The 27,224-nt window shown below is 60.0% G+C and overlaps 1 protein-coding gene and 1 pseudogene across 5 annotated transcripts in view; both read left to right on the top strand.

Moving 5' to 3' along the window:
• RGS12 (regulator of G protein signaling 12) overlaps positions 1-27,224 on the top strand; it is a 175,891-nt gene that overhangs the window by 75,396 nt on the left and 73,271 nt on the right. For all 5 annotated transcript variants that reach the window (XM_058301321.2, XM_058301319.2, XM_058301327.1 and 2 more), the window contains exon 4: positions 26,769-26,790. In XM_058301321.2, coding sequence (XP_058157304.1) covers positions 26,769-26,790 — 22 coding nt within the window. The remainder of the gene's footprint in view (positions 1-26,768; positions 26,791-27,224) is intronic.
• LOC101419088 (CCHC-type zinc finger nucleic acid binding protein pseudogene) lies at positions 19,749-20,560 on the top strand (annotated as a pseudogene).

Raw genomic sequence — 27,224 nt, 5'->3', positions numbered from 1 at the left:
GGGTTTGTTTCTTCCTGGGCTCAGGGACCCTCTCTTCCTGAGGCTTGCTTCTCTTTCCTCTGTGAGCTTACTTCCTGGGGCTCTAGCTTAAGGCTTCGGCATCAAACTCCAACATCAAAAACTCCAACATCAAAAACCCTCAACTCTGTCCTTTGCCATGCCTTTTATCTGTGAGTTCCCACCCACCAAGGGATGGGGACTCAACACCCTAATGACATGGCCCAATCAAAACCCTAATCATAACTTAATCATGCCCAGGTACAGGCCAGATTACAAACATAATCCAATATCTATTTTTGGAATTCTTAACCATATCAAACTGCTACACCCTTTATAAAAGCTCCAGGTTTCTGGTTCTTTGCTCAGCACGTCTCTGGTTGACTAATACAGACTCCTAAAAGAGAGTACAGGGAAGCATCTTCAGGATTGTGAGTTAGGCAGTGGTTTATTAGACTTTACACCCAAAGTCCATGCAACAAAAGAAAAAACAGGTTAATTTTATCAAAATTAAAAACTTTTATGCATCAAGGACTTTATCATGATAGTAAAATGATAACCTACAGAATGGGAGAAAATATTTGAATATCACATATCCAATAAGAGCTTAATATCCAGAATATATAAAGAAATCCTATAATGCAACAACTAAAAGACAAACAACCCAATTAAAAAATGGGCCAAGACTTGAATAGATATTTCTCCAGAGAAGGTATACAATTGACCATAAAGCACATGGAAAGATGCTCAACATCATTAGCCATTAGGGAAATGCAAATTGAAACCATAGTAACATACCATTTATACACACTAAAATAACTACTATTGAAAAAAAGAGTTGAGACATAAAAGCCCTTGTTCATTGCTTGTGGGAATGTAAAATGGTGCAGCTGCTGTGGAAGACAGTTTGGCAGTTTCCCAGAAAGTTAAGTATAGAATTCCCATATAACCTGGCAGTATCATTTCAAGATAAATACCTAAAACAGGTGATGGCAGAGACTCAAACAGGTATTTGCACATGGATGTTCATAGTGGCATTATTCACAGTTGCCAAAAGAGAGAAGCAACCCAAGTTTCTGTCAACCATTGAATAGATGAATCAAATGTGGCGTATATATATACACACATATACATATATACGTATACATATAGTAGAATATTACTCAACCATTGAAAAAAATGAGGTTCTGATTCATGAGACATGGATAAACCTTGAAGATCAAATCATACTGAGTAAAGTAAGCCAGATACAAGAGGACAAATGTATGATCTCACTGATATGAAACAATTAGAATAAGCAAATTAAAGAATCAGAAATAAGAACTCAGGGTACCATGGGCAGGAGAGGGCTAGGGGAGGGGACATCAAAGCTCAATTGTGCAGAGTTGCTCTTTAGGTTGATGGAAGAGTTTTGTAATGGATGGTGGTGATGGTAGCACAACGTTGTGAATACAGTTAACAGTGCTGAATTATATATTTGAATGTAATTAACTGGGAAATTTTAGGTTTATGTATGGTATGAGAATAAAAGTTAAAAACCACATGGGACTGTACAACACCAACAGTAACCTCGGTGTAAACCATGGAGTACAGTTACTAGTACGATTCTAAAAATATTCATCAGTTGTAACAAATGTGCCACGTTGATGCAGCATGTTAACAGTAGGGTGGTATACGGGAACTCTGTATTTTATGCATGATTTTTCTTTAAACCTACAACTTCTCTAGTAAGAAAATGCTTATGAGAGGCCAAGAAAAAAAAAAGACTGACAGCACCAAATGCTGCTGTGGCTATGATGAAGCCACTGGACCTCTTCTTACAGACTGCTGGGAGTTAAACGCCAACTCAGAAGAGTCCGACTCTTCTACATGTGAAGGCCCCCAGGCCCTTGGAGCCTGCAGACCATCTGCGGCTGTGTGTCCCACGGAAATGCCTGCTCGGGAGTACCAAGAGACAGACAGGTACAGGAACTCTAGCAGTTACTCACCGTGTCCCCAGACCGAAGCCTCATCTCTCTTGACCAGCAGTGCACGGGAAGAACAGGCTGTAGTTTCCTTATACAACAGAGCACCCCGTGGAGTCTAGAAACGGACGGCCCTCTCAGAAGGTCGGCAGGCATGAAAGGCTCCGCGCGGGCCCACCTGTGTGCATTCGAGAACAGGCAGGACAGGGAGAGGGTGTGAGGCTGGGCGCTTTGGTGGTAAAACTGCCAAGACAAGCTCGGACGCCCTCGGGCTTCCCCTGCGACCTTCTGGGTGGCGAATTGCTGCGCCATGGGTTTCTGTTTCATACTCTTTTCTGAATTTGTGAGCGTGCGTGTGTATGAGCGTGCCTGCGTGTGCACATGTGAAAGCCTGTGCGAGAGCATGCACATGCGTGGGTCTGTGTGGACGTGCACATGCGAGGACGTGCATGTATGTGCATCTGAGCATGCGTGTGAGCATACATGAGTGTGCATGTGTATGAGCATGCATGCGTGTGCACGTGTGAGTGCGCGTGTGTGGGTCTGTATGAGCAATTGTGTGAGCATGTGTGGCTGTGCACAGGTGGGGTCCACGTGAGCACATGCACGAGTGTGCACATGTGTGCACATGTGAATGTCCATGCATGTGCATGTGTGAGGATGCATGTGTGCATGACTGTGTATGAGCGTGCGTGTGTGGCCAGCAGCCCTCTCCTGTCCCTCTGGTCCCCTGCCTGCCCCCCTCTAAATCATCACGTTGTGGAGATGAGTGTCCTGTGAAGTCGCACCGCCTTAAAACAGAGAGCACAGGCGCTAGCTGGGGCTTGCCGCGGCCTCCGCTAAGAGGGCCTCGGCTGCCGTGAGAAGTTCCAGGGCAGGGCGGGGCCAGGGAGGCTGCCCGTGGTCCTCGCTCCCCGCCTCCTGCGTCAGAGCCTCAGGCCAGGTCCCCGCAGCCCCGAGCCTCGCGCGCCCCAGCTGTGGAGGCGCCTGGAGGGCCGTGGGGGCCTCGTCCCGGACCCAGGCGGCACCTCCGCTCTGGGGACCCCACCTTAGCGCCGGGGGCTGTGCCCGCTCCGCCGCCCGACCCTGGCCCTCTGCCGCCTGTCCTCTGCTCTGAGGGGCGTCGGGGCGCAGGTCACTGCCCGCTCCCCAGAAAGAGCATTGGTCATGCCGCCAGCGCTTCTGCTTATGTCCTTCCTGCTTTCTGAGAAAGAGAGAGGAGAGGGGAAGAGGGGAGAGGGGAGAGAGAGGGGGGAGAGAGGGACGAGCTGGACGGCAGCCCTGAAAAGCGAGGCCCACCCCTGGAGGGCAGCCTGGGGGAGCTGGCTGTGGGGGCGCCCCCGTGCGCAGCAGGGCCGCCGTGCTAGCAGCTGTGGAGGCTGCCGCCACTTTGAGGTGGCCTTTCCGGGGATTTGACTCTGACTGGAAGCTGGCACCTCGTGGCCGCTGTTGCGCTGCCGTTTGTCCCTGCCATGGACGTGCCGCCGCTCGGGGCCTCTGTCCACACTTGGCTGAGCCCCATGTTCAGGGCTTCCCTGAGGAAAGTTCTGGCAGCTCGAGAGATGAGGGCGGAGGCAGGAGGCGGCACGGAGGGGCGAGGCTGCGCACGCCCCGGGCCACCGCGCAGGCCTCGGGCCCCTGTGGGCCACGGCTGTGGGGGCCTCGGGGGCCGCGTGCCTGTGCCCCACGGGCCGGCGGGGTGTCCTGGAGGTGCGGGCCTCCGCGGGTGGGGGCGCCGCAGGTGGGGGCGCGTGTCCTGATTTGACGCATGGTAGTTTCAGGTCCCGCCGAGCTCGTCGCTCCCGCGGAGACGACAGGGGCCCCTTGGAACATCACGGCTGGCGCCGCCCCTGAGCCCCGCACGCGCTCGCCGTGCCCAGACGCGGGTCGTCCTGGCCCGCACCCCACAGCTCGCTGACCCGGGGTGTCTCCCGGGAGCCGTGGCCACAGTGCACGCCCAGTGGGCTGCACAGACGCTGGCACCGTCTCCTCCGAGCCCCGGCCCTGGGCAGCGGGCGTGGTGCTGTCTCCACCCGCCGACACCCACAGCGCGGCAGCCCAGGTGGACCACGCACCGAGGCCACGCGGCCGCCACAGGCACAGCGCGGCCGCCGAGTCAGAAGCCAGCCCTGTCGTGCTTTAGACTGACAGGAGCCCCGGGAGGGAGGCACCATTGCTGGTTCTGTTGTACAGAGCGGGAACCTGAGGCACGGCGCGAGGAGGGGCCGAGCAGGACGTTCCTGCAGCAGCAGACCACGGCGCGTGAGAAGCCGCGGCAGGTGCGGCTCCCAGGAGACGCTGCGTGCCGGGGGCTGACTGCCCTTCCAGCACGCTGCCCACACCCTTCCCAGTGCAGGGGGAAAAGGCTTCCCATCTCATCCAGGGTGAAGCTCAGGGTGAGAGACAGGGGCTCACGGCCCGCACGCTCCCCCTGCCCACCCCACCTGCTCAGCTCACCGCATCCTGCCGCCCCTCCCATGCCTGGCTGCTCCCACCCCCTCCCGCCTCTGCCCGGCTGCCCCCCGTCGCGCAGGGCCCACCCCCCGCACAGGGCCCACCCTCCACCGCGCTGGCCCATCCCGTCCCAAGCGGGCCCCGCCCCCACCGCGAGCCCGGCCCTCGCCTCCCTGTCCCCAGCGCCTGCGGTAAGGGCTCGGCGATCTGCCTGGGGATGGCGCAGCAGGGGATGAACGGGGCCAGCACACACAGGCGGGCATGACGACAGGGGGCCTGGGGAGACCGCGAGAGGACGCAGGGAAGTGGGCCGAGCGGGGCCTCAGGGGGCTCGGCTGCCATGCTTGGGTGCTGTGCGGTGGGGGTCGCTCTTGGGAGACCCCGTGGGCTCGGGGCACCCTGCGGACCAGCACTGTGCCGTTGTGTGGAGGCACGTGAGCCCAGTGGTGCCCTGCGCCGGTCAGCTGGCCCTAGGTTTGTTCTCCTGTCTCTTTGCAGGGGCCGATGAAATGCCAGCGCCACCCTGGCCACCCTTGAGAGGGACCTGGCCGCTGCCGACTGCCAGGGGCACGCTGGTGGGCACGCCCGTGCACCCTTTGGCAGGGACTGTGGGTCCTTGGCTCAGCCGAGACGGCAGGGGCCTCGGGGATGGGCAGGAGAGTGGGGGCCCCACCCGGGGGCAGGGTCCCAGGGAGCTTTGCCCTCCACAGGGGGCAGGGGCTCTCCAGACACTGCCCTCCACCTGCCGAGGGGCTGGGGGGACTGGAGGAGCCATTTCTAGGTGGTTCCGTGGGGGTACCGCTGAGTTTACAGGGATGGGGAGGAGAAGCCCTCTGCAGGCTCGGGGAGAGCTGAGGGCTGGCAGGGGCTTGTCGTCCCTGGGAGGAACCCCGTGCCGCGGGCACCATCCCCAGTGGGACCCGTGGGCTGTGGTTCCGAGGTGCGCCTCGGCCAGGCTTCCTGCCCGAGGCTGGCGTCCAGCCCGGCTCCTCCCCGGTAGGCTGCGCAGCCCTCCTGGCCTTGCCGTGGCCCCCGGGCCCCGCTCGCGGTCTGAATTCCGCTCCTCGTCTGAAGGCCTCCGGGGGCAGGTGTCGGGACCCCCTGGGGCCGCCGGGGCAGGGCCGCCTAGGCTGGGCTCACACCGGGGGGCCTTCGGGGTGAGGATGCGTTTTCCTGGGCCCCGACGGTTCACACCAGGAGACGGGCGAGGGCGGGGGCCAGGCAGGGCTTGCGGCGGGGCCTGCCCTTCCGGGTTACCACCTCCTCCCCGGCCCGCCGCCCCAGGCCCAGCCCGCCCCCAGGCTGCAGGCCGCCCACCGCCCAGGGCTGGGGTGAGGAGGCCGGGCTCCGGGGAGGGTGGGGGTGCTACCCCACCCCCGGCTGCGCCCTAGAGCATCCTGCGGACGCGGCAGCGTGCCCTCCAGCACCCGCCCTGGCCTCCTGCCTCTCGCCCACTCCCTCCCGGGGCCACTCCTGCGCTCAGGTTGTCCCATGTGCCACCAAGCTCCAGCCTGCGTCGGGGCCCCGCACTGCACTGTGGGGGTGGCGGTGCCCGTGGCGGCTGGCGTGGCCGTGGGCCCTGAGCTGGTGCAGCGGCTGGCAGTGCTGCGCCCTGGGCAGCAGGGGGCGCCGGGGCCACGCTTTTTCCTCCACACAGCTTTGCCGAGGAGGGTGGGAGGCGTGGAGGAGGGGCCTCTGCCTGTCTCCTCTCAGGGAGGAGACCACGAACTCCGTCCCGAGACGCCCTGTGGTCCCTGCTCGTCAGATGCAGACCCGAGCGAAGGCCGACAGAACCACGGCCCTCAGAGGCCCCCGTGGAGCTGCTGCCTTCCACGCCATGGCCCTCAGCTAAGCCCACATGGAGCTGCTGCCTTCCGCGCCATGGCCACGGCCCTCAGAGGCCCTGTGGAGCTGCTGCCTTCCACACCATGGCCCTCCACTAAGCCCAGGTGGAGCTGCTGCCTTCCGTGGCCATGGCCCTCAGAGGCCCCGTGGAGCAGCCGCCTTCCACGGCCACAGCCCTCAGCTAAGCCTATGTGGACCTTCTGCGGCCACAGCCCTCAGCTAAGCTCATGTGGAGCTGCTGCCTTCCATGGCCACGGCCCTCAGAGGTCCACGTGGAGCTGCTGCCTTCCATGGCCATGGCCCTCAGAGGCCCACGTGGAGCTGCTGCCTTCCGTGGCCACGGCCCTCAGAGGCCCCGTGGAGCAGCCGCCTTCCACGGCCACAGCCCTCAGCTAAGCTCACGTGGAGCTGCTGCCTTCCGTGGCCACGGCCCTCAGCTAAGCCTATGTGGACCTTCTGCGGCCACAGCCCTCAGCTAAGCTCATGTGGAGCTGCTGCCTTCCATGGCCACGGCCCTCAGAGGTCCACATGGAGCTGCTGCCTTCCGTGGCCACGGCCCTCAGAGGTCCACGTGGAGCTGCTGCCTTCCGTGGCCATGGCGCCGAGGCTGCTCGGGCTGCTCTTGAAAATCCGCAGCATGTCACGTCATCTAGGAATGAAATCCATCCTGACGTTTCTAAACAAGCTTGTTTTACCTTTAATTGGCTGTTTTACTTCCAGGAGAGTTGAACTTGGTCTCTGCTTGTTACTGTGTCAACTCCGTCTTTAGGAAATAATCTTAACTCTTTACCGGTACGGATGTGGGGGACAGGCAGGATTGAGCTCAAGCTCTCCTGCGCTCTGCGGGTGCCTGTCGCCCCGCTCTGTGGCCTGGGGAGCAGGTGCACGTCCGCGCCCTCCAGCAGCTGACGGCCAGGAAGCGGGTCCACGCGAGAGCGCGGCAGGAGTGTGCTGTGGGGCGTGGTGCCCGGGTGCTGTGGGCGGCCTGTGGGGCAGGCAGGGCGGGGGCATCGCGGCCCACCCTTGCAGTCCACGTTGGACTCTGTCTCGTGGCAGTCGTCCACGTGGGTGCCCGGCCAAGGAGGCGGAGTGAGGGAGCGGACAGGCCAAGGTGGAGGCGGAGAACCGGACCAGGCCAGCGCCCCCGGGGCCCCCGTGGGGTGGTGGCCTCTGCGTCGGGCCGCCGGGGGCCACTGGGGTCGAGGGCAGGAGAGCTCCCAGGCCTCTGTCCGCCTGGAAGCAGCGTGGCCAGCGCCTGTGTCCCAGGGCCACCTGCCTGGACCCTGCCTTGGCCTCATGCCTGTGCTCTTGCTTCAGAAAGTCTTTGCCGTCTCAGTGGGGAGGTGGGCTGGCCGGGGCCGCGAGGGCCCATGCTGCTGGGGGGCGCCTCCGCCCGCCGCCCTTCCCGCGACCAGCCAGCCGCCCTTGTGCCCTCGTGACCCCCTGCCCCTCGTGCCCCCCCACCCCTCATGCCTCAGGCTGCCCCTTGTGCCTGCCCTCATGCCCCACCCGCCCCTCATGCCCCTGGCCCACTCCTCATACCCCCAGTCCTCCCCTCATGCCCCCGGCCCACCCCTTGTGCTCCTGGCTGCCCCTTGTGCCCCTGGCCGCCCTCTGCTCTCCCCCCTCTGTGGCGGTCTGGCCAGTCCCTTCCCTGACCGCAGGACCAGAGTGGCCCTTCTGAGCCCGCCGAGTCCAGCTGTCTGGTCACAGGGCCTTGTGCCATGGCCGCTGTGGTCCTTTCCTGCCCTGTGACCCCGCCCCATGCCAGGGGCCCAGCAGGCAGCCCCTGCTGCCTCACCTGGCGCAATATTCTAGAAGCTTCCGGGACCAGAGGCTTCTATCCAGGCTCTGCCCTTTGCCGCAGTGGTCACGTGGGCTTCGTTCCTTTGTGGGACCTGTGGCGCTCGCGTGGCAGGCCACAAGGTGGAGGCCGAGCTACTCACGGCCCTGAGCTGGTGCCCGCCCGCTGGCTCCTTGCGTCCCAGCACCTGTCAGCGCTGCCTGCCCAGCCGGGTGCTGGGTCTCGGGCCCTGGGGTGGACCCCGAAATACACGCTGGCCCCAACGTACACCCACCGACGCAAGGAGGACCCGGCCGAGGTCGGGCGCGTCCCCGACAGCCCCTGGCCTCGGGCAGTCGTCGCTGGTGCTCCTCCACTGGGTGCTCCCTCTGGGGCAGCGGCTGCGCCGGCCGGTGTCCGGCCCTCGGCCCCGCAGTCCCGGGCGTCGCCTCCTCCACTCCATCCCTCCGCAGAGCCGGGGCGGGCCGAGGAGCTCAGCGCCCCCAGGAGGGAGCACGGGCGGCAGCGGGGCCTGGCGGGGTCTCACGGGCACGGCAAGGGCGCGGCCAGCCCGCAGGCCCGGGCGCCGTTCCGGTCGACGTGAGGCCGTGCGGGCGAGAAGAGAGTGGATCGGGCCCTTGGCTGACACGCAGGCGCGCGTCTATTTCCACTTCACAGCAGAGACGTGAAGACCAGGCGGCCGCTGCCCGCGGCCTCGGGGCGCTCAGCAGCATGGGGCGCGCTCGGCTCCAGGAGGGGTTTCCCCGCGGACGCGCTCCAGGGCGAGCCGCGGCCCCGCGCAGCCCTCCCGAGCCGAACTTGGCCTCGGTCACTGATGGCACTGCCAGGGCCCGCGGCCTGCGGGCGGCTGTCCTCCGAGCCGGCCGTGGCCCCTCTCCTGCCACACTGGCCCCTTGGCGGCAAGGGGGGGCGGGGTAGGGGCATGACCAGCGGCAGGCTCAGCTGACCGCGGGGAGAAGCGGGAAGGGGGCACCTGAGCGTGCGGGTGCGTGTTCATCTGTGCGTGTCGGGCGCATGTGTGAGGCACATGTGTGAATGTGTACGAGCGCACCTGGATGTGCGAGGGTGTGTGTGCACAGTGTGGTGTGCACGGGAGTGTGTGCTTGTGCATGAGTGCATGTGGGTGCCCTACCATGTGCATGAGTGTGTGCACCGAGGGTGCCAGCTGGCCCTGTGGGCGCCGGCCCTGGGCAGCCCTGCTCAGGTGGCCGTGAGGATGGCGCTGGCGCCTCTGGCTGTGCCCCCGCCTTGACGTAACTTCACCCTTTTATTTTGTGCCGACATCTGGGAAGAGCTGAGGGAGGAAGCCTGCGCAACGCCCACTGTCCTTAAAGTCCTCCCCCGGGGCATCACCGTGTGCCCGCGGCAGGGGGGAGGCCGTGTGGCCCCCTCTGAAAAGCGAGCGGAGGGTGGGCTGGCCCGGCGCGCCCCGCAGGCAAGGCCTGGCCCCAGAGGTCCCCGTCCGGCCGCGCGGGCGTGGGCTGGAGCCCTGGATAAGAGCCTGCCCGGCTGGGGGCAGGGGCTGGGGGCAGGGACTGGGGGCGGGGCGTCGAGGGACCCTGCGGTCGTGGCCTCCAGGAGTCGCCCTCCTGCCCTCTCCCTCCTCCCACCCAGCCGTCCTGTGGCTCCCTCAGCCCGTGGTCAGAAGCTCGGGAGGGAGGTGCCACGACACACGGGTGCAGAGGGTGCGGGAGCTTTTCAGGAGCAGGGCAGAGCCCGCTGGCTGGCACCGCACGACCCGCAGATGGCGCCGACGGTGGCACGCGGCAGCTGTAATTAGTGCCTGGCTGCGCCCGCCCCTGGAGAAGCTCGTTCCCCGCAGCTGCTGCCCTGCCCGAGAAGTGCCCGCAGCCGGGGCTGATTCGTCGCAGGAGATGCTCTAAGCGTGGGCTCCTAGCACGGCCGCTGCCAGGCGCCTCCCCGAGCCAGGCTCGGCTGAGATGCCGCCTGGGCCCCCGGCGGCCGCAGCTTCCTGCGGGGCCGCAGCTTCCCGCGGGGCCTGTTGCCATGGGTTACGGGGGAGCCGAGTGGAACTCGCCTGAAAGGTCTGTAAACTTTCCCGGCGAGCACGGGCACGCCGCGGCGTGAAATGGCACAGCTCAGCCCCGGCGCCTGGCATCGGACGCAGGTTTTCCGGTCTTAAGATGGATTTGGGAAGAGGCTTGTCCGCTGACACTCAGGATGCTTTTCCTGAGCAGCAGGTAAGGGGTTCCGGCTGCGTCTCGTCCCGGCCAGAGCCGCTGTCAGAAAGCCTGGCGTCCTGGGTCCTCCTCTCCAAAAGGGGGCCGCGGGATTCGCCGTTGCTTTTGGGTGTAAACTCCGGAGCTTTCCCAGTGTCTGCATCGCAGAGCTTGAGGCGAGCACTGTGGACCCCGGGCATGTGGGGGCCCGGCACCCACCGGGCGGAAGGGGCCGGGCAGGGGCCGCAGCCCCCTGTCGGCCTCTCTCACAAAGGTGGGGGCTCTTCCCCTTCCCGTAGTCGTTAGCGTAGGTTTTCAGGCTGGAGGTGAATGAATTTTGTTGAAATAGATTAATGTATCAAAATCTATCATGCTGTTTAAATTACTACTTTATATTTTACATTTTAAAATGTAGTGACTCGATCCTGCTATATGTACATTCATGTAAAATTGCCAGCAATCATCTAATGATTATTACACGATCTTAAAAAGTCTGACTTGTGTAAAATGTAATTTTAAAAGGTTTGAGATTAAATAGAAAGAACACTTGCGGTTTCCTCTTATGGCTGTGCCACGTTGATGTAGGGATAAAAACCTATTTAAATTACGTGCAGAAGATTGTCACGGAGTCCTGGGTACCAATTTTGAATTTGTTCTCCGGTGGGAATTGCTTCATCTTCGTATTTCCCCCTTAGCTCCTTATAACTTCTTGTAGAAAACCGGAGGGAAGCAGGGGTTCACAGCGACTGATCTGGATGTTGGGTGTAGGACAATGAGTTTCATCCTTTCTTTTAAAAAGAAAATATAAACTAGAACTAGGTCTCCCGTAAAGCCCAGGACTGCCCTCGTGAAGGCAGTGCATGCTTGAACTTGGCTGTAAATATCTCCCTTGAAAGCTGCGGGCGCTCGTAACGCCGGGGTGAGCCGGGCAGCGTTTGATCTTACGGGGCGGTGCAGCAGGGCTGCCCCCCGGCAGGTGCACGCCGAGGCGCTCCCCGTAAAGGCTGGAGCAGGGAGCTTGGCGACAGTGCGGCCTCTGTCAGGTGCGTGCTCGTCGGTGTGAGCAGCAGTTCCTTCGAGCACATTCAGTTTTAGATCTCTTTTTTATTTGGAGTAAAAAGAGACACATTTGAAATGCCTTGCACACACTCCGGCTGGCAAGTAAGTTGTGCTGAGAGTGGACCAACAAACCCTGGCGGCGACGACCGTGCTCGGGCGGTGGTGACGGAGCAGCCTGCACCCCGAGCGCACTGGGGCCCGGCTCTGCCCAGCTCGACCTTGGCCCCTGGGTGCTGAGAGCGGGCAGTGGGTGCCGAGCTTTTCCACCAGCCGCGGCGAGGGGCGAGCCCCTGGGTGCTGAGAGCAGGTGTGGCGCGGGAGAGGAGGCAGGCAGCCCGGGCCGAGCGCCAGTGCCACCCTCGCCGGGGGCTGGGCTGCAGGTCTGTCCTCTTAAAGTGGGGTCTCCCGAGGACGGAGCGCGCCCGCTGCGGGCTCTGCGCCAAGCACGCACGCGCAGGGAAAGCCGTGGTCTACACAAGCGTCTCTCAAGGTCCCTTCGCCTTGAAGGAGGGGCTCCTGAGCTTTTAGGAGCTGCTCTGTGGGCTAACGTGCGGGGCACCAAGGCCACCGGGGGCTCCCCTGGCCGCGCAGGCTGGGCACCGTCCCCCATCTTTTCTTTTTTATTATTAAATTGCCCTTTTTTAAAAAAGAACATAGATAAAAAAAATGTTAAATTAAAAAAATATGAGGTTCCCACATACCCCCCACCTCCTTCACGCCCCCTCCCACACCAACAACCTCTTTCGTCATCGCGGCACATCCACTGCACCTGGTGAACACGTCTCTGAGCACTGCTGCGCCACATGGACAGTGGTCCACATTGTAGTCCACACTCCCCCCCAGTCCACCCAGGGTGCCATGGCAGGACACACAACGTCCAGCACCTGTCCTGCAGTATCATCCAGGACAGCTGAGTGGACTGTGAACATGTCGGTGCCCCCTCCCCAGAACAAGCCCCCCAGGACTGGCGCTGGCGCTCGAGGGTTAAAGCGCACGGCCTAAAGCCCGTGACTGTCCAGAGGCGGCCAGCCCTGCCCGTGTGACTGTGCCCTGCCGTCTGGACCGGCTCCCAGGCCAGCCCGCGCTCCGAGCCGCCTCCGCAGCGCCAGAGGGCAGCGGGGGCGGCCGCCCGGTGCACAGGGTGCGCTGCGACGGTTTCGGGACATGCTGCTCGGGTGGACCTTTCTGGGAGGTCTAAGCACACTGGGCATCAGGGCTGTGGCGCCCGAGGACACCGGGGCCATGGCAACTGAGGACCCTGGCCGTGGCAGGGCCTTGCAGTGCGGCTCCATCTTTCCACGCTGCTTTGCGTCCCTGTGGGAGCCGCGCCCCAGCCCGAGGAAGCTGGGCTGAAGGCATCTTCCCGGGCGCCAGGGGCTGCTGAGCGCACACTCTTTCCCCGAGTCTCTGAGAAGCGGCGGCTTCCCGTGGCGTTTCCCTTGTTTTCACTTGGGATCAGCGCACGACGCTCAGTGCGTGTGAGCACAGGGGCTGTCCCCTCGGCAGGCAGGCGGTGGGCTCTCCTCCCTGCCCTGGACGTGAGGGCGCCTGCTACAGGCACGTCTGCGCTGCTGGCTGCCCGGTCCTGGCCTGCGTGTGGCCGGCGTGGTGGTGGCGGCCGCCGAGACCGGCCTTGGAGGCTGCTCGCCCTGTGGCTTGTCGCAGCCGAGACGGTCCTTCCCTTCCTCGTGCGTAACCTGTAAACTGCGCCGTGTTGGGCCTGGCAGTTTTGTCTCTCGAAGCAAAACCCTCCTAGCGATTTTGAAGGCCATCAGCTGTTGCAGGGATTTGTTTGGACTTCTGCTGGCACACGGGGGAGCACGGGCAAGAGCTGACCAGGGCCCGGGGCGGAACTATTTGAGGTTTGAAAATAAATGAGGGTTTCGCTGTTAAGGAGAAAGGTGAACGGTGTTTCCTAGGCAGCGCGGAGTCCCGTTGCTACTGAACAGAGATGGATGTTAGGAAACTGGGGGTCAGGCGTGATCTCGGGGAGATGCCGGCCAGCCGGCCAGCCGTGGCTTCCGAACGCAGAGGATGAGCAAACGCGACAGGCCCTGCAGAGAACGAGCTGGCCGCGCCAGGGAGACCGACCGCGGGCAGCAAGGGAAGGACGCTGTGCCTCAAGCCGGGAGGCGAGAGCCTGCGGGGAGGGGGGGGTCAGCGTGGCTGCTGGGCTGTGAAGGCGGGCCTGGCTCCGCCACCTTGCCTCCCCCTCCACCCTTCAACGGAAAACCCCCTGCCCCGCTCCTCTGAAGGGGGCTGCCAAGGGGGGCGATGGTGAGCAGACCCCAGGGCCAGAAGGAGGAACAGGCAGTGGGGGCTGTGGGAAGGAGGGGCCAGCTGGGCTTTGGGGGCATAAGCCCGCCTGCCGGGGCCTCGGGGGCACGAACCCACCCGCCGGGGCTTTGGGGGCACGAGCTCACCTGCTGGGGCCTCGGGCACGAGCCCACCGGCCGGGGCTTCAGGGCGTGGCTGCAGGTGCCCGCCCTGCCGGGGCCGGCCTGGGTGCCTGGGCCGGGCAGGAGCCCCGTGCTGTGCTGTCCTCTTAGCGCACGTTCGCGGCTGCTGCCATCCGTCCTGCGGCCTTTTCTCCATGGCGCACCGTCCTGGTCACATGCCTCCGGGGCCCTGTGGCAGGGAGGGCCTGGCGGGGGCCGGTTGGGAGAAGGCAGCGCCCACCGCCCTCGAGGCCCCTCTGCTGTGGGGCTGGCCTGCAGTGGCACCGGATGAGCCCCTTGGCCCTCGGCGGCCTGCGCTGGCCTGCCGGGCGCGCCACTCCTGCGCCTCGGTCCCCGTGAGAAGACCCCTGCCGCGTCCCAGGAGATGGGCCTGGTTCCTGCTTCTCGCGGCCTCGTGTCTTCCCGAGAGCTCGGCCCTGGTCCGGCAGCTCTCCCTCCGTGAGGGTGTTGCAGTGTGTTTTGTTAGAGAAGCTGCAGGCTGGCAGCGCAGCCACACAGCAAACAGGACCCGTCCACCCCCCACCAGCGCCGCGTGGGTGGGAGCCTTCGCCCCGGTGGAGGAGAGCACTTCTCAGAACATGCTTTGGGTACCCATGTGGCAGGCTGCTCACTGGGAACAGGTAGTGACGACAGCAGCAGGACAGCTGCTCTGCCCGGCCTGGCCTCCGCTGCCGTGTGCCCTTTCCTCGTCCTGCGGGATTCGGGACGATGGCCCCTCGGACTGCTTCAGCTGAGAAGGGACGGAGCCGTGACGGGCAAAGGGCCGGCTCGGCTGCAGCTGAAGATGCTTGCTCTCGGGCCGGGCCCTCTCCGTCGTCTTGTCCACCGTCCAGGGCAGGCCGGGGAGCTGGAGGGCAGGAGGTGTCGCTGCCGCTGGGTCCAGGGCTGCCCCGCAGAGGAGCAGCGCCCGGGCTGGCGTCCTGCGGAAACAGACTTACGGCGTAAACCGACGACGACGGGCTCGGAAGACGTGGAACAATCGTGCACGGGCAGTTTAGACCTGCGTGGCGCTGCCAGGCCAGGCGGGGGCCTTCCGTGCGCTCCCAGGGAGGGCGCACCCAGGGTGCTGCTGTCCTGGTGCGCCCCCACCCTCGGGCCTTCTCTTGGAGGCTCTGTTTACCGCTTTCCTTCCACGGCTGTCTGCTCCTTCCCCAGCCGAGAAGAGGCCGTGGGGAGCCAGCTCGCTCGGCCGACGTTTCCCCCTCCTCTTCACCCCGGGCGCCACCGTGGGCACAGCTTCCCGCCTCAGTTTCCCCACCTGGAGGGTGGGCCCTGCAGTGCTTCTCGCCTGGCCTGAGGCCAGCTTCCTCCTGGGGGGCTTCTGGAGTAGCCCCGTCCTGGCCCCTCGGGGTGGCCCGGGTGTTGGCTGGGCCGGCTGTGGCTCTGGGCGTCGCTTTGGAAGAGAAAGGAGGTAGTGAGGGTCCGGGCCCCGTGCAGCCTCCCGCCGCCTGCTCGCCTGCCTGGGCCCCGGGCCGAGTAGGGGAGGCGTGGTGGCGGGGGGCGAGCAGGGGGCCCTGTGGGCAGGAGGGTTGCAGGGCCGGGGTGCTCGGGCTGCAGGCTGCTAGGCAGACCGCACGGGCCTCTGGATGCCAGAGGATGGTCCGTGCTGCAGCAGGAGCCAGAGCCTGGGGAGGCTGAGGAGGGGCCCGGGGAGGGGGCCCGCCTCCCGACCTCTGCTCAGTTCACCAGGCGCCTCGGGCAGGCAGGCTGCAGGCGGGGCCAGCGCCCTCGTGCACACGCCTCCACACTCGCCACAGCACACACGTGTGCACACTCACCCCCCATGTGTACACACGCGCCTTACCTCGCACATGTGGTGCACTCACAGGCCCTGGCACGTGCATGCACGCTCAGGCCAGGCAGCTGTGAAACATCGCAGACCCGCGGGCGGCCGTCCACCAGACGCCCCTGATGGTTTCTCCTCTTCACTCTTCTCTGGGTTGTTTCAGTCAAAACCAAAGCACCTGCTGGCCACAGGCTCCTGGACAAGTAAGTGCTCAGCAACTCGAGGCCGAGGCATGTCTGGAGAGTCCGTGCTGGTGGTGCTGGCAGGCAGCAGTGGGCAGCGGGGGCCGTGGGGCGGGCAGCAGGGGCCATGCAGGCAGGGGGCGGGCAACAGAGGCCGTGCGGGCAGTGGAGGCTATGCGGGCAGTGGAAGGCTGTGCCGGCAGGGGGTGGGCAGTGGGGGCCGTGCAGGGGCCATGTGGGCAGTGGAAGGCTGTGCAGGCAGGGGGTGGGCAGCAGGGGCCGTGGGGCGGGCAGCAGGCAGGAGGCGGGCAGCAGGGGCCGTGCAGGGGCTGTGTGGGCAGTGGAAGGCCATGCAGGTAGGGGGCGGGCAGTGGGGTCCATGCAGGCACTGGAAGGCCGTGCGGGCAGGGGGCAGGCAGCGGGCAGGCAGTGGGGGCCGTGTGGGCAGTGGAAGGCCGTGCAGGCAGGGGGTGGGCAGCGGGGGACAGTTGGGCCGAGGGGCAAGGGGAGGAGTGGGCACGTGTGGACCCTGCCCAGGTCCAGTGGGGCAACTAATCAAATATCACAGGAAGAGGAAAATAAATATACAGTAGATGCAGAATGGACTGTTGAGTTTTAAGATTTTTCATCATTTGGATTAGTTGTATTTCTTCTCTTTATATTCAAAACATCTAATACATTTGGGCAACTCGCAGGCTTTGGGCTCCTATGGAGGAATCATATATGACTATTTTATATTTTTTATGTCCAAAGTAGGAAATTTTGTCAGTTGCCCAAAATTGAAAACTGTTTTACTGGATATTACTATATAAGAAAGTAATTTGGAAATGAGAATTCCTTTTGCCTAATGTTACTCACAGATTCAATCTTAATAAAGGTTAGAGTCATTGTACTCTGCATGTAAATCATCCAAAGCTTTCAAGATCATTAATTCAAAATAAAATATTCCCATAAAGTATGTAATCCAGATCAATTTCCTGCTAAGGACAAATCCAAGTAAATTTCCACTAAATGCTCACATTTAAGGGTCGACGTTTTAGGAGTGGAGATTGTCTAAACATAGAGTCTGAAATATTCCCTCAATTTCTTCGGGACAGGAGGTGTTTTACTCCCACTTGCAGGGTCATTACAGAGATTTTTTAGGGCGGTTCGATTTTATAGTCTTCAGTGTTACAGGTTAAAACGACAAGCCCAGAAAAAAGCGAACGGCTAGACATTTCCTCACTGCCAGCTTTGCTTCTGTGGCTGTCCGTGTTTGGAAAGTGTAACACGTAGACACGGGGTTTGGGAAGAGTCCGAGAAGTACAGGCCGATGAGAAAAGTTATTCACGCAAATTGTCCCAGCTCTCAGATAAACAGGACGAATGTTAAGTTTAGTTTACAAATATTTTATAGTGGCCACAGTTTGCAAGGATATTTGGGAGTGCCTAACTTAGAGGCACGCTGAGCTGCAGCTCGTTCTACTTGTCGTTTGTGGGGATGGATTTGGGAATTATCCAGGGCAGTTTCTGTGTCCTGGCCATTCTGGGTGGCTGGCCTCTGCCAGTTAGTGCCAGCTGAGCTGAAGCCAGGCAGGGGGAAGAGGCTTGGGGGCCTCCTGCATTGCCCACGACCCCTGCCGTCTGCAGGTCGCCCCTGCACCTCCCTTCCTGCACCCCTACACCCAGCGCTAACCGCCAGTCAGCCACGGGGCACCTGCTCTTTCCAGCTCCTTCCGGCTCCTTCCCTGGCCGCTGGAGCCCCGGGCCCCTGCTTCCCCTCTGCCCGGTGACATTGGGCACTGACATCTTCACAACCCTTTCGGCCCCCTGAGAGTGAAGTCCCCGTGCTCAGGTAATAACGGGGCCCCGACATGCACACGGCGCATCCTTGGGTAACGGGGCCCTGACGTGTACGCGGCACGTCCTCGGGTAATAACGAGGCCCCGACGTGTACGCCGTGCATCCTCGGGTAATAATGGGGCCCTGACGTGTACGCGGCGCGTCCTCGGGTAACGGGGCCCTGACGTGTACGCCGTGCATCCTCAGGTAATAATGGGGCCCTGATGTGTACGTGGTGTGTCCTCGGGTACCTGGGCCCTGACGTGTACACTGCATGTCCTTGGGTAATGGGGCCCTGACATGTACATGGCGCGTCCTTGGGTAATAATGGGGCTCCAATGAGTATGCAGCGCGTCCTCGGTTAACGGGGCCCGACGCATCCTCAGGTAATGGGGCCCTGACGGGTACATGGCCTGCCTTTGCCAATTCCGGGGTGTCTCACACATAGAACAAATCTTAAGAAGTGAAATAAAAATAACTATTAATGGTAACCATTTATGATTTATTAGCAAATTCAGTAATGTGGTCAGGAAAATCATCACCTGTTTTTCCAAAAGTGAGTTTGGAGGCGGCGGGCACTGTTAGCAGTGGCCCCACAGAGCTGAGCTGTTGGATGAATGTCTGGTTGGGACCCTCAGTGACCGGGAGAACAAGGGGGCAGGGAAGGCCGACGCCCAGCTCTCGGCCATCACGTCCCCGGGGCAGGTCAGCCTCATCTCATAACAGAAGCGGGGTGGCCCGTGACCTCGGCATCCTCGTCGGCCCCTCCCGGTGAGCCCTGGGTGCTGAGAGCGTGCGGCCCCCGGGTGCCCAGCGCCCTGTGGGGAAGGGGAGGTCGTACTGCAGCTGTTGGACACACCCGAACCCCGAGAGCCTCGTGGTCCATAACCTGGGCTCGGGGACGCCTGCAGACGCTCCCTGGGGGACGGCGCGGCCCTGCAGCGCGGCTCTGGCTCTAAATTGTCTTCATGCTGCTCTCTTTTCCCCTCCCCTCCCTCCTCCCTCTTGCTGTTCCTGCTGTCTGTGTCCATTCGCTGTGTGATCTTCTGTGTCTCTTTCTCTTTTTTTGTCTTCTCTTGTTCTCTCCTCTAGGATTCACCAGGGTTTGATCCTGGAACCTCTGATGTGGAGAGATCCCCTGTCAGCTGCGCCACCTCAGTTGCTGGTTCCTCTTGTGTCTCGCCTTGACTCTCCTCGTTGTCTCTCTTTCTGTTGCATCATCTTGCTGCGTGACTCGCCACGCGGGCACTGGCTCACCGCACGGGCATGCTTTTTTTTTTACAGGAGCCCCAGGGATCGAACCCGGGTCTCCCCATATGGTAGATGGAAGCCCAGTCACTTGAGCCACCGCCGCCCCCCCCCCGCTGCCCTCTCTTGGAGGGCCGCTAGGCTCCCGCCCCCTCGCGGCACCTCTCCAGCCCCTCCCGCTCTCCTGCGCTCTGATGAGGCACCTCAAGTCCTGCTCCGTCTAGGTGTGTCGTAATCTCTTCCTCTGATTTTCTGTCCTTTCTTTCTGTGCTGCCATCACTGTGACGTTTGCAGCTCTCTCATCTCATTCCCACATTCTCTTGTCAGCCGTCTACTGTTTAAGCCCTCTATTGAATCTTTAGTTTCAATAATTGTATTTTACATTGCCAAACATTCTAGCTATGCGGTTGTTTTTCAAATCTCCCTGGCAATTTTTATAGTATCCCCTTATTTCCTAATTTTTACTGCCGCTTACTTCTTACAATCGCATAGCCATTTGATATTCTTTATTGGAACGCTCCAGCACCTGGGATGCTGTCAATCATTTCTGCTGCCTCCCTTGTTCGTGGTGGTTTTTCCTTGGTGCCGGGTGGTTTTTGGTCATGAGCTCACAGCGGGTGGGCTCCCTCTGCGAACTCCTGAGGGCCCTGGCTGGGACGCCTTCTCCCCGCAGCGTTTGCGCTTGCTGCCGCCTGGGGCTGGGCGTCCCTGGCCCGGGATCTCCTGCCGCCTGGGGGCTCGGTGTGCCAAGACCTCTGCTTACCAGCGGGTGGCAGCGCCAGCCGCCCTGCCCTCCCTGCCACCCCTTCTCCCCCTCGCAGTCCCCGTACTTTTGGTGACCAGCTGTATGTTTAAAAACAACAGCATGTCTGTCTCTGTACTTTCTTTGCTGTTTTTCTAAAAAGTGAATCTGAAATGATCTCAAAAACAAAGGGGGCGTGTGCGGGGCCGTGTGCAGACCCGCGTGTGGCGCAGGCAAGGACCCTGAAAATAAACAGCCGCTTCCTTGCCAGTCGCGTTCCTGCCGGCCGAGTCTGAGTCTCCGCCGCTGCGGGTGCTCTTAGACGCTGAAGAAGATCTAACTGCAGCCATGAGCAGCACTGAGTGTTTCGAGTGTGGACGATCTGGCCACTGGGCCCGGGAATGCCCTACTGGAGGAGGCCATGGCCGTGGAATGAGAAGCCATGGCAGAGGTGGTTTTACCTCGGATAGAGACATCGGTTATCGCCGTGGTGAGTCTGGTCGTCTTGCCAAGGATTGCGATCTTCAGGAGGAGGAAGCCTGCTGTAGCTGCGGGAGAGGTGGCCACATGGCCAAAGACTGCAGGGGGCCCAAGAGAGGGCGAGAGCAGTGCTGCTGCAACTGTGGAAGCCGGGCCATCTGGCGCGTGACTGTGACCACGCCGACGGGCAGAAGTGCTATTCTTGTGGAGAATTTGGACACACTGAAAAAGACTGCACCAAAGTGAAGCGCTATAGGTGTGGTGAAACTGGTCACGTAGCCATCAACTGCAGCAAGACAAGCGAAGTCAACTGTTACCGCTGTGGCGAGTCAGGGCACCTTGCACGGGAATGCACAACTGAAGCTACAGCTTAATTGTTTTCCTTTGTCGCCCCTCTTTTTCTGATTGATGGTTGTATTATTTTCTCTGAATCCTCTTCGCTGGCCAGAGGTTGGCAGATAGAGGCTACTCCCAGGCCAGTGAGCTTTACTTGCCGTGTAAAAGGAGGAAAGGGGTGGAAAAAATCGACTTCCTGCATTTAGCTACAAAAAAAAAAGTTTGTTTATTTTGGTAGAGGTCTATGATAAGCTGGAAGTATGTGTACAAGGAAGGGATAAAATGGGGCATAGGGTTACCTTTGGGTGGGCCTTTGGGGGTTTGAGGGGGGCTAGGGATGGGCGGATGGGTAATATTGCCCAAGAAATTGGGGGGAGGGTGGGGCAACACACGAACATAGAAGATTGTCAGGTGTTGGTTGAGAGTATAATGCTGAGAAAATCTTTTCAAAATATAATTAGGAAAGTTACCTGTTTAAGATACTCAAAGAGGATAATCTGACACAGGACGGACTCCTAGGGAATATCTGAATGCTCATTTTGCCAGAGTGGGTTATACCATTGGGTAGAGACCCATATAATGAGAGTGAAGGTATACCCACATCCTGGGGAGGACTGATGCCGTCAAATAGAGGGAACTGTATCTCTCAAGAGAAATGGTGGCTCCCAGGGCATTAGGGCAGTTGAGCAAGTCAAGCTCTCAGCACTGTTGCAAGTATCTCTGAACATGGCTCCTCAAGAAATGAAGATGGACTGTCACTGTGGGGCCCAAGGGGAGGGGGAAATAGATATTGAATAGATGGAACCAAAGTAAATGTGAGGGCAAAAGAAGTGTTTCACAAGAGTATACAAGGACGGATGTAAAACATGTAATATTACACCAAAAACATATAGGGGACGACAGACTAATAATGTAAACCATAATGTAAAACATAGGATAACTAAAAAATTTAGAAAACTGTATAGCCTAAAGTATGAACCACAATGTAAACACAAATGTTACCTTGTTTGAAAGCTATTGTCTCAATATCTGTGTATCAGTTTTAGTAAATATATGAATAAGTTAAAAGATTATCGCTGTGGAAGGGAAAAGGTTTTATAATGGATATGTGGGAGTACTGTACATTGTATATATGAATTACTGTGACCTAAGGCTCTTGTGAAGAGAAGCTCAATAATTAGGGAAAAAAGAAAAGAAAAAGATAGGATGTAGAATTTTTCCAAATCAATATGTATTCTATATCTAACCTTTAAACTCATTGCTATATTCCATTTTACTAGTAAGGGAACCTGACATTATATTGGGCTTCACTTTTCAGGAAGTTTTGGATCACAGAGTGGTTCAACAATGGCAGCAGAGGAATACTGGTATGGGATGTTATTGACAGGGGACATATGGTTGATAGGGAGTTATACAGGGCATGTGTCCAGGGTACATGGAAATGTTTGGATATACTCAGTGGAAACAATTAAAAACAACAGCTGGGGGGATACTGGGTTCCTGGCCGGGGGGGGGGGGGCGGGGGCTCTGTCGTGGTCCCTAGGGGAGCAGCGGCAGTCCCCCAGGTGCAACGGCAAGGACCAGGAAGGAATGAGGGTCCAATAGTGAGCCCCTAATACTAATGACTATGCTTGTGAGCCTATACACCTGAAATAAGAACAAGGCCTAGAGCAGCACCGTGCCTAAGAGTTCCCTCCTGACAGCCTCCGTGTTACTCAAATATGGCCAGTCTCAAAGCCAAACTCAGCATGTAAATGCAATGCCTTCCCCCCAGCGTGGGACATGACACCTGGGGATGAGCCTCCCTGGCACCGAGGGATCACTACCAAGTACCAGCTGATGACGTAACAAGAAAATGACCTTGAATTAAAGGTTCAACGTGGACCAGCAGAATATCCCTGTCTACATATAATAACAGGAGTTAAAAATGCTGTTTGACCTAAATCAAGGGGGAAATGGAAAGGGCAAATGAGTTTATATGGCTATGAGTCTCTAAAAAAGAGTCTGGAGGTTGTCAGAAGGATTGCCCTTCTGCATACCTGAGCAGAGTCTCAGAGACAGATAAAGTAGATACAACCCCAGGTACTGGTTCTTTTGAGGGCTAAAGAGACCCACAGGTCCTATGGTCATGGCAGATGGAGTTCACTGCCATGTCAGTTGGCCCTTCTTTGGAGCTGGTGTTTCTGCATGATGGAGCTGGACTCAGATGTGATCTCTTTTCATAAGCTTTTCATGCTACTTTACTGGAATTGTAGTTGATGCTGGGGTTTAAGATGTATCTAGGGGATTTGAATCTCTGGACTGACAATATGATAGCCAGGCCCTGATCCTCAACAGACTTCCGCTCCTACACTCTGGTTTATTGGACTTACCCCACTCAGCTAACATGGAGTTGAAGAATGTCAACCACCACACCATGGAGCCTAGAGTGCCTACAACTGAAAGCAGGAGGATTGCATCCAGTATCCATGTGGAATCTAAACCCCCTCTTGACATAGATGCGGAATGGACACAACCAAGCCAAGGTCCACAGGAAGGAGGAATACAGTAAGGATTAGAGTGGACTTACTGATATTCTATTCATGAACTATTGTGGTTAATAATCGAGAAAATGTGGCATTGGTGTGGAAAAAGTGGCCATGGTGGCTGCTGGGTGAGGGGAATGGGAGGAGGAGATGAGATGTGGAGGCATTTTCGGGACTTGGAGATGTCCTGAGTAGTGCTGCAGAGACAATTGCCAGACATTGTATGTCCTCCCATGGCCCACTGGATGGACCGTGGGAGAGTGTGGGCTATGGTGTGGACCACAGGCCATGGGGTGCAGCGATGCCCAGAGATGTACTCACCAGATGCAATGGATGTGTCGTGATGATGGGGGAGAATGTTACTGTGGGGGCGGTGGGGGTGAATGGGGACCTCATATTTTTTGAATTAATATTTTTTAAAAAATGAATAAATAAAATAAAATTAAAAAAAAACAAAGGGCGTTAAAAAAATAAAAATAAAAAATAAAACAAAAACAAAGGGCGTGTTCCCGGAGGGTCCCTGTGCCCCGCTGTGGTCGTGCTGTGTTGAGGGGCTTCCCAGGGGCGGCAGCCCCTCGCCTTGTCCCTTGCCGCGCCCTTGCCGGGGGGCTCGCCCGGCCCCTGCTCTCCAGGCCCAGCACGGCCCCCGCCCCTCACACCGTGGCCTCTCTGTGCTGTCACGTGCCCGGTGGCCCTTCTTCACTGTCTTTGGCTTCTGGGACAACACTTGTCTGACTTCCTGAGTTTCAGTTAATTTTGAGGTGCAAAGTCTGTGCTAGAGAGATTTTCTAATGTACTTCTCAATCTGCTGCATGTTGAGATTTAGTTTTCTTATGACTGTAATGTGACACGAACTATCTCCTTCACACTTTGAAAGTTTACATTTTATGGTTCATTTTTCAGATATTATTGACAATATTTCTGATTTTGTATATGGTTTTGGACATTTTCTTCTTATAATTTCAAGGGGCTAATTTGCCTTGGTACTATTTGGGTTCATAACGGGACCATAGATGATTTATTGTGAGCATGGAAAAGCGTGGCAGCTTTCCGAGTGCGTGTGTCACCAGCCTCGCGGCGTCCCTGTAGGCTGAGGCACAACGGCCAGGCACAGGGCTGCCCGCTCTCTGCCTTTGAACTTCCTGTCTAGCTACATTAAAATTTAAAAACTGAACATATGACCAGTTGTGTTTTTATGACTGAGAAGTGTGTGGATGTGGTGCCGGGGTGCCTGAGACGGGATTTTCATGTTTCCGAGCCCGGGGCCCCGATGGCTCGAGACGGTGCGGGACGAGGGTCTGTTCTCGCCCGCCCAGAGCTGGCTGCCCCGGGGGCACTTGTTCTCTGGGGGAGGGAGGGGGTGGGCTCCCGTGGGCTGACAGGGGGAGGCCCGTGAGGCTAGGAAGGAGGGACCTCCCTGGCACCACTTCGGCTCGGCGTGGGAGGGCCAGGCTGGGAGGCGGGTTTTGGGGGCCTGGGACTGCAGGACCACCAACCAGCAAGGACGAAATGCCAGTTGGCTTGTAGAGCAGTTTTTGTTTTAGTTTTTTTTATATCCCCCCCTCCTTGTGGCTTTTTTGCGTGCTGTCTGCTCTGTGTCCATTCGCTGTGCGTTCTTCTGTGTCTGTATTTATTTCCCCTCCCCCCTTGCAGCTTGCTTGCTGTCTGCTCTCTGTGTCCATGTGCTGCATGCTTTTCTGTGTGGGTTTTTTTTGCTTGTCTCCCTTTTTTGTTGCGTCACCTTGCTGAGTCGGCTCTCCAGGGCGCTTACGGGCGTGGCGGCACTTGGCAGTGCTTACAGGCTGGGCAGCACTCTGCAGCGTGCGGGTGAGCCTGCCTGCACAAGGAGGCCCCGGGACGTGAACCCAGGGCCTCCCATGTGGTAGGCGGGAGCCCAACTGATTGAGCCACAGCCACTTCCCTGTACAGCAGTTTTAACACTGAAATGGCATTTGTCCAGGTTTACGCTCCGCTGGCGGAGGGCGAGGGGTATCTCTGTCTTGGGGAGAGGGGCTTCAACTAGAAGCCCTGGCACCTCTCCTGAAGAGTCCCCTTCCCCTCAGGAGCACCTCTGGGCTGCACCTGTCTGCTCCTTGGAGGCAGCCGGCGGTGCAGCTGCAGAGGTGCTGCTCTGCCTTGATGGCCGCCCCACTGCCCCTGCGCCCGTGGCCAGGGCTGCTTTTTTTTTTTTAATTTATTCTTCTCCCCCATCCCCCTGCCCAATTGTCTGTTCTCTGTGTGTTCTTCTGTGTCTTCTTGTATTCTTGTCAGCAACTTGGGTATCTGTGTTTCTTTTTGTTGCGTCATCTTCTTATATCAGCTCTCCGTGTGTGCAGCGCCATTCCTGGGCAGGCTGCACTTTCTTTCGCGCTGGGCGGCTCTCCTTATGGGGTGCACTCCTTGTGCATGGGGCTCCCCTACACGGGGACACCCCTGCATGGCAGGGCACTCCTTGTGCGCATCAGCACTGCACATGGGCCAGCTGCACACGGGTCAGGGGGGCCCAGGGTTTGAACCGCAGACCTCCCATGTGGTAGACGGATGCTCTATCAGTTGAGCCAAGCCCGCTTCCCATGCCAGGGCTTCCTGTGGCCCCGCCTGGGCCTGCCAGGAGGGCAAGTGTGCCAGCCCGGGCCGGGCAGAGGCCTGAGGCGCTCCCGCCGGGAGGGGTCCCCAGGCGGCCCTCTGGAAATGAGCGCGGGCCCTGGTGGGGGCCGCCCTGTGCCTGGGAGAAGCAGGCAGGCTTCCTTTACATTGGGAGGCCTGGGGGTCCCTGGCCCTCCTGGCCCTGCTGTGTACCCAGGGTCCAGAAGGGAGCCTGGGCCCGACCCCAGGCGGTGTCGGACGCCCCTGCCCAGCGCCCTGGAATTTGCCCACGACCGCTCTCCCCTCCCTGGAGCCCGGGCCCTACCAGGACGGGGCGCCTCAGGAGGCTGGTGCAGCACAGCACACGGCTGCAGACACCTGCGCCCCGACTCCCAACCCCGTCCTCCCGCCCTGGTGGGCGTCGCCTTCTCCCTGCCCGCGGGCCTGGCTGACCCCGACCTGCCGTGGGCGCCTCGCTGATCCGCTCCCGCCCCTTCCTAGGAAGCGCCCCCCCACGCCTGCAGGGAGGCAGGGCCGGCGGCCTCCGGCCATGGTCCTGGCGGGCGCCTCTGGAGGGTCGCCCTGTGAGCCCTGGTTCTGCCCGTCAAGCGGGGTGACATGAGCGCCTACTCAAGGGTCCTGAGGGCTGGGGAGGGGTGTGGCTGCAGGGCAGGGGCGTGGGCACCGGGTGAGGGGCGTGTGTGACAGCACAGGGTAGTGCCTGGCCCCCCCACCCCCAGCACTGACCTTGAAAGCAGCGCGGCTTCCCCCCCTCCTGCACGGCCCTGTGCAGTGCAGTCCCCCCCGCAGCATAGCCCCCCAAAAGCTTGCCTTGCCAGCAGCTCGCCCTCCCCTACAGCATGGCCCCCCCGCAGCTTGCCCCCTGCAGCACGCCCCCCCCCCCGGTAGCACGGCCCCCCCGCAACTCACCTCCCCCATAGCACGGCCCCTCGGTAGCTTGCCCCCTGCAGCTCGCCCCCCCCACAGCACGGTCCTCCCGCAGCTTGCCCCCCTGCAGCTCACCCCCCCACAGCACAGTCCCCCCCAGCTCGCCCCCCCACAGCAGGGCTCCCCCCACAGTTCGCCCCCCCCCCAGCTCGCCCCCCAGCAGCAGCGGGGCGGGCCTGGGGTGATGCTCCTGGGCAGGGGCGGGCGCGGCAGGGCGGGGCTCGGGCAGGTGGGGCGGCCCTGACTCACCTGCGCTGGGTGCGGCCGCGCCTTCCCCCTCTCCCCTCACCTGGATTCGGCTGGAGCTGGCCATGCGGCCTAATTAACCCATGTCTCTCTCTCTTTTCTTTCAGTCTGCAACGGTGTCGGACGGTGGTAAGTGAGCCCGCGTCTCTACCTGCTTTAGTGACGGTCTCCCAGGGCGGGGGCCTGCCTGCCCCCCTTCTGCCCGGAAGGACGCCCTGGCTTGGGGCGGCTTGGGGGCAGCGGCTGGGGCGCCGGGGGCCGCGGGGGGGCCCCGGGAGGTGCTGACGCTGCGCTCCGCGAGGGGGGCGTCCGCGGCGCGGCGTGGCGGCCTGTGCCCACCGTGCGGCCTCCGGGTCCCGTGCTGGGCGCGCTGCAGCTTGTCCCTGCTGCTGAGCGTTGCGTAGCCCGCTTGTGAGCCAGCGGGCTGCGGGGGCTCAGAGCTCCGGCTGAATGGGAACAGTTCTGGAAATTTCCTTTTCTCGGGGGCACCACAGCAGATGAATTGGGAGTTGGGGATGGAGAAGCATCAACAACTTTGTCTTTAGTTAACAGCATGCGTGGGG

This window comes from Dasypus novemcinctus, chromosome 1 (genome assembly GCF_030445035.2).
Source record: "Dasypus novemcinctus isolate mDasNov1 chromosome 1, mDasNov1.1.hap2, whole genome shotgun sequence".
Taxonomy (NCBI): Eukaryota; Metazoa; Chordata; class Mammalia; order Cingulata; family Dasypodidae; genus Dasypus; species Dasypus novemcinctus.
The sequence above is the reverse complement of the archived record's forward strand: the minus strand, read 5'-3'. Positions and strand labels throughout refer to the sequence as shown.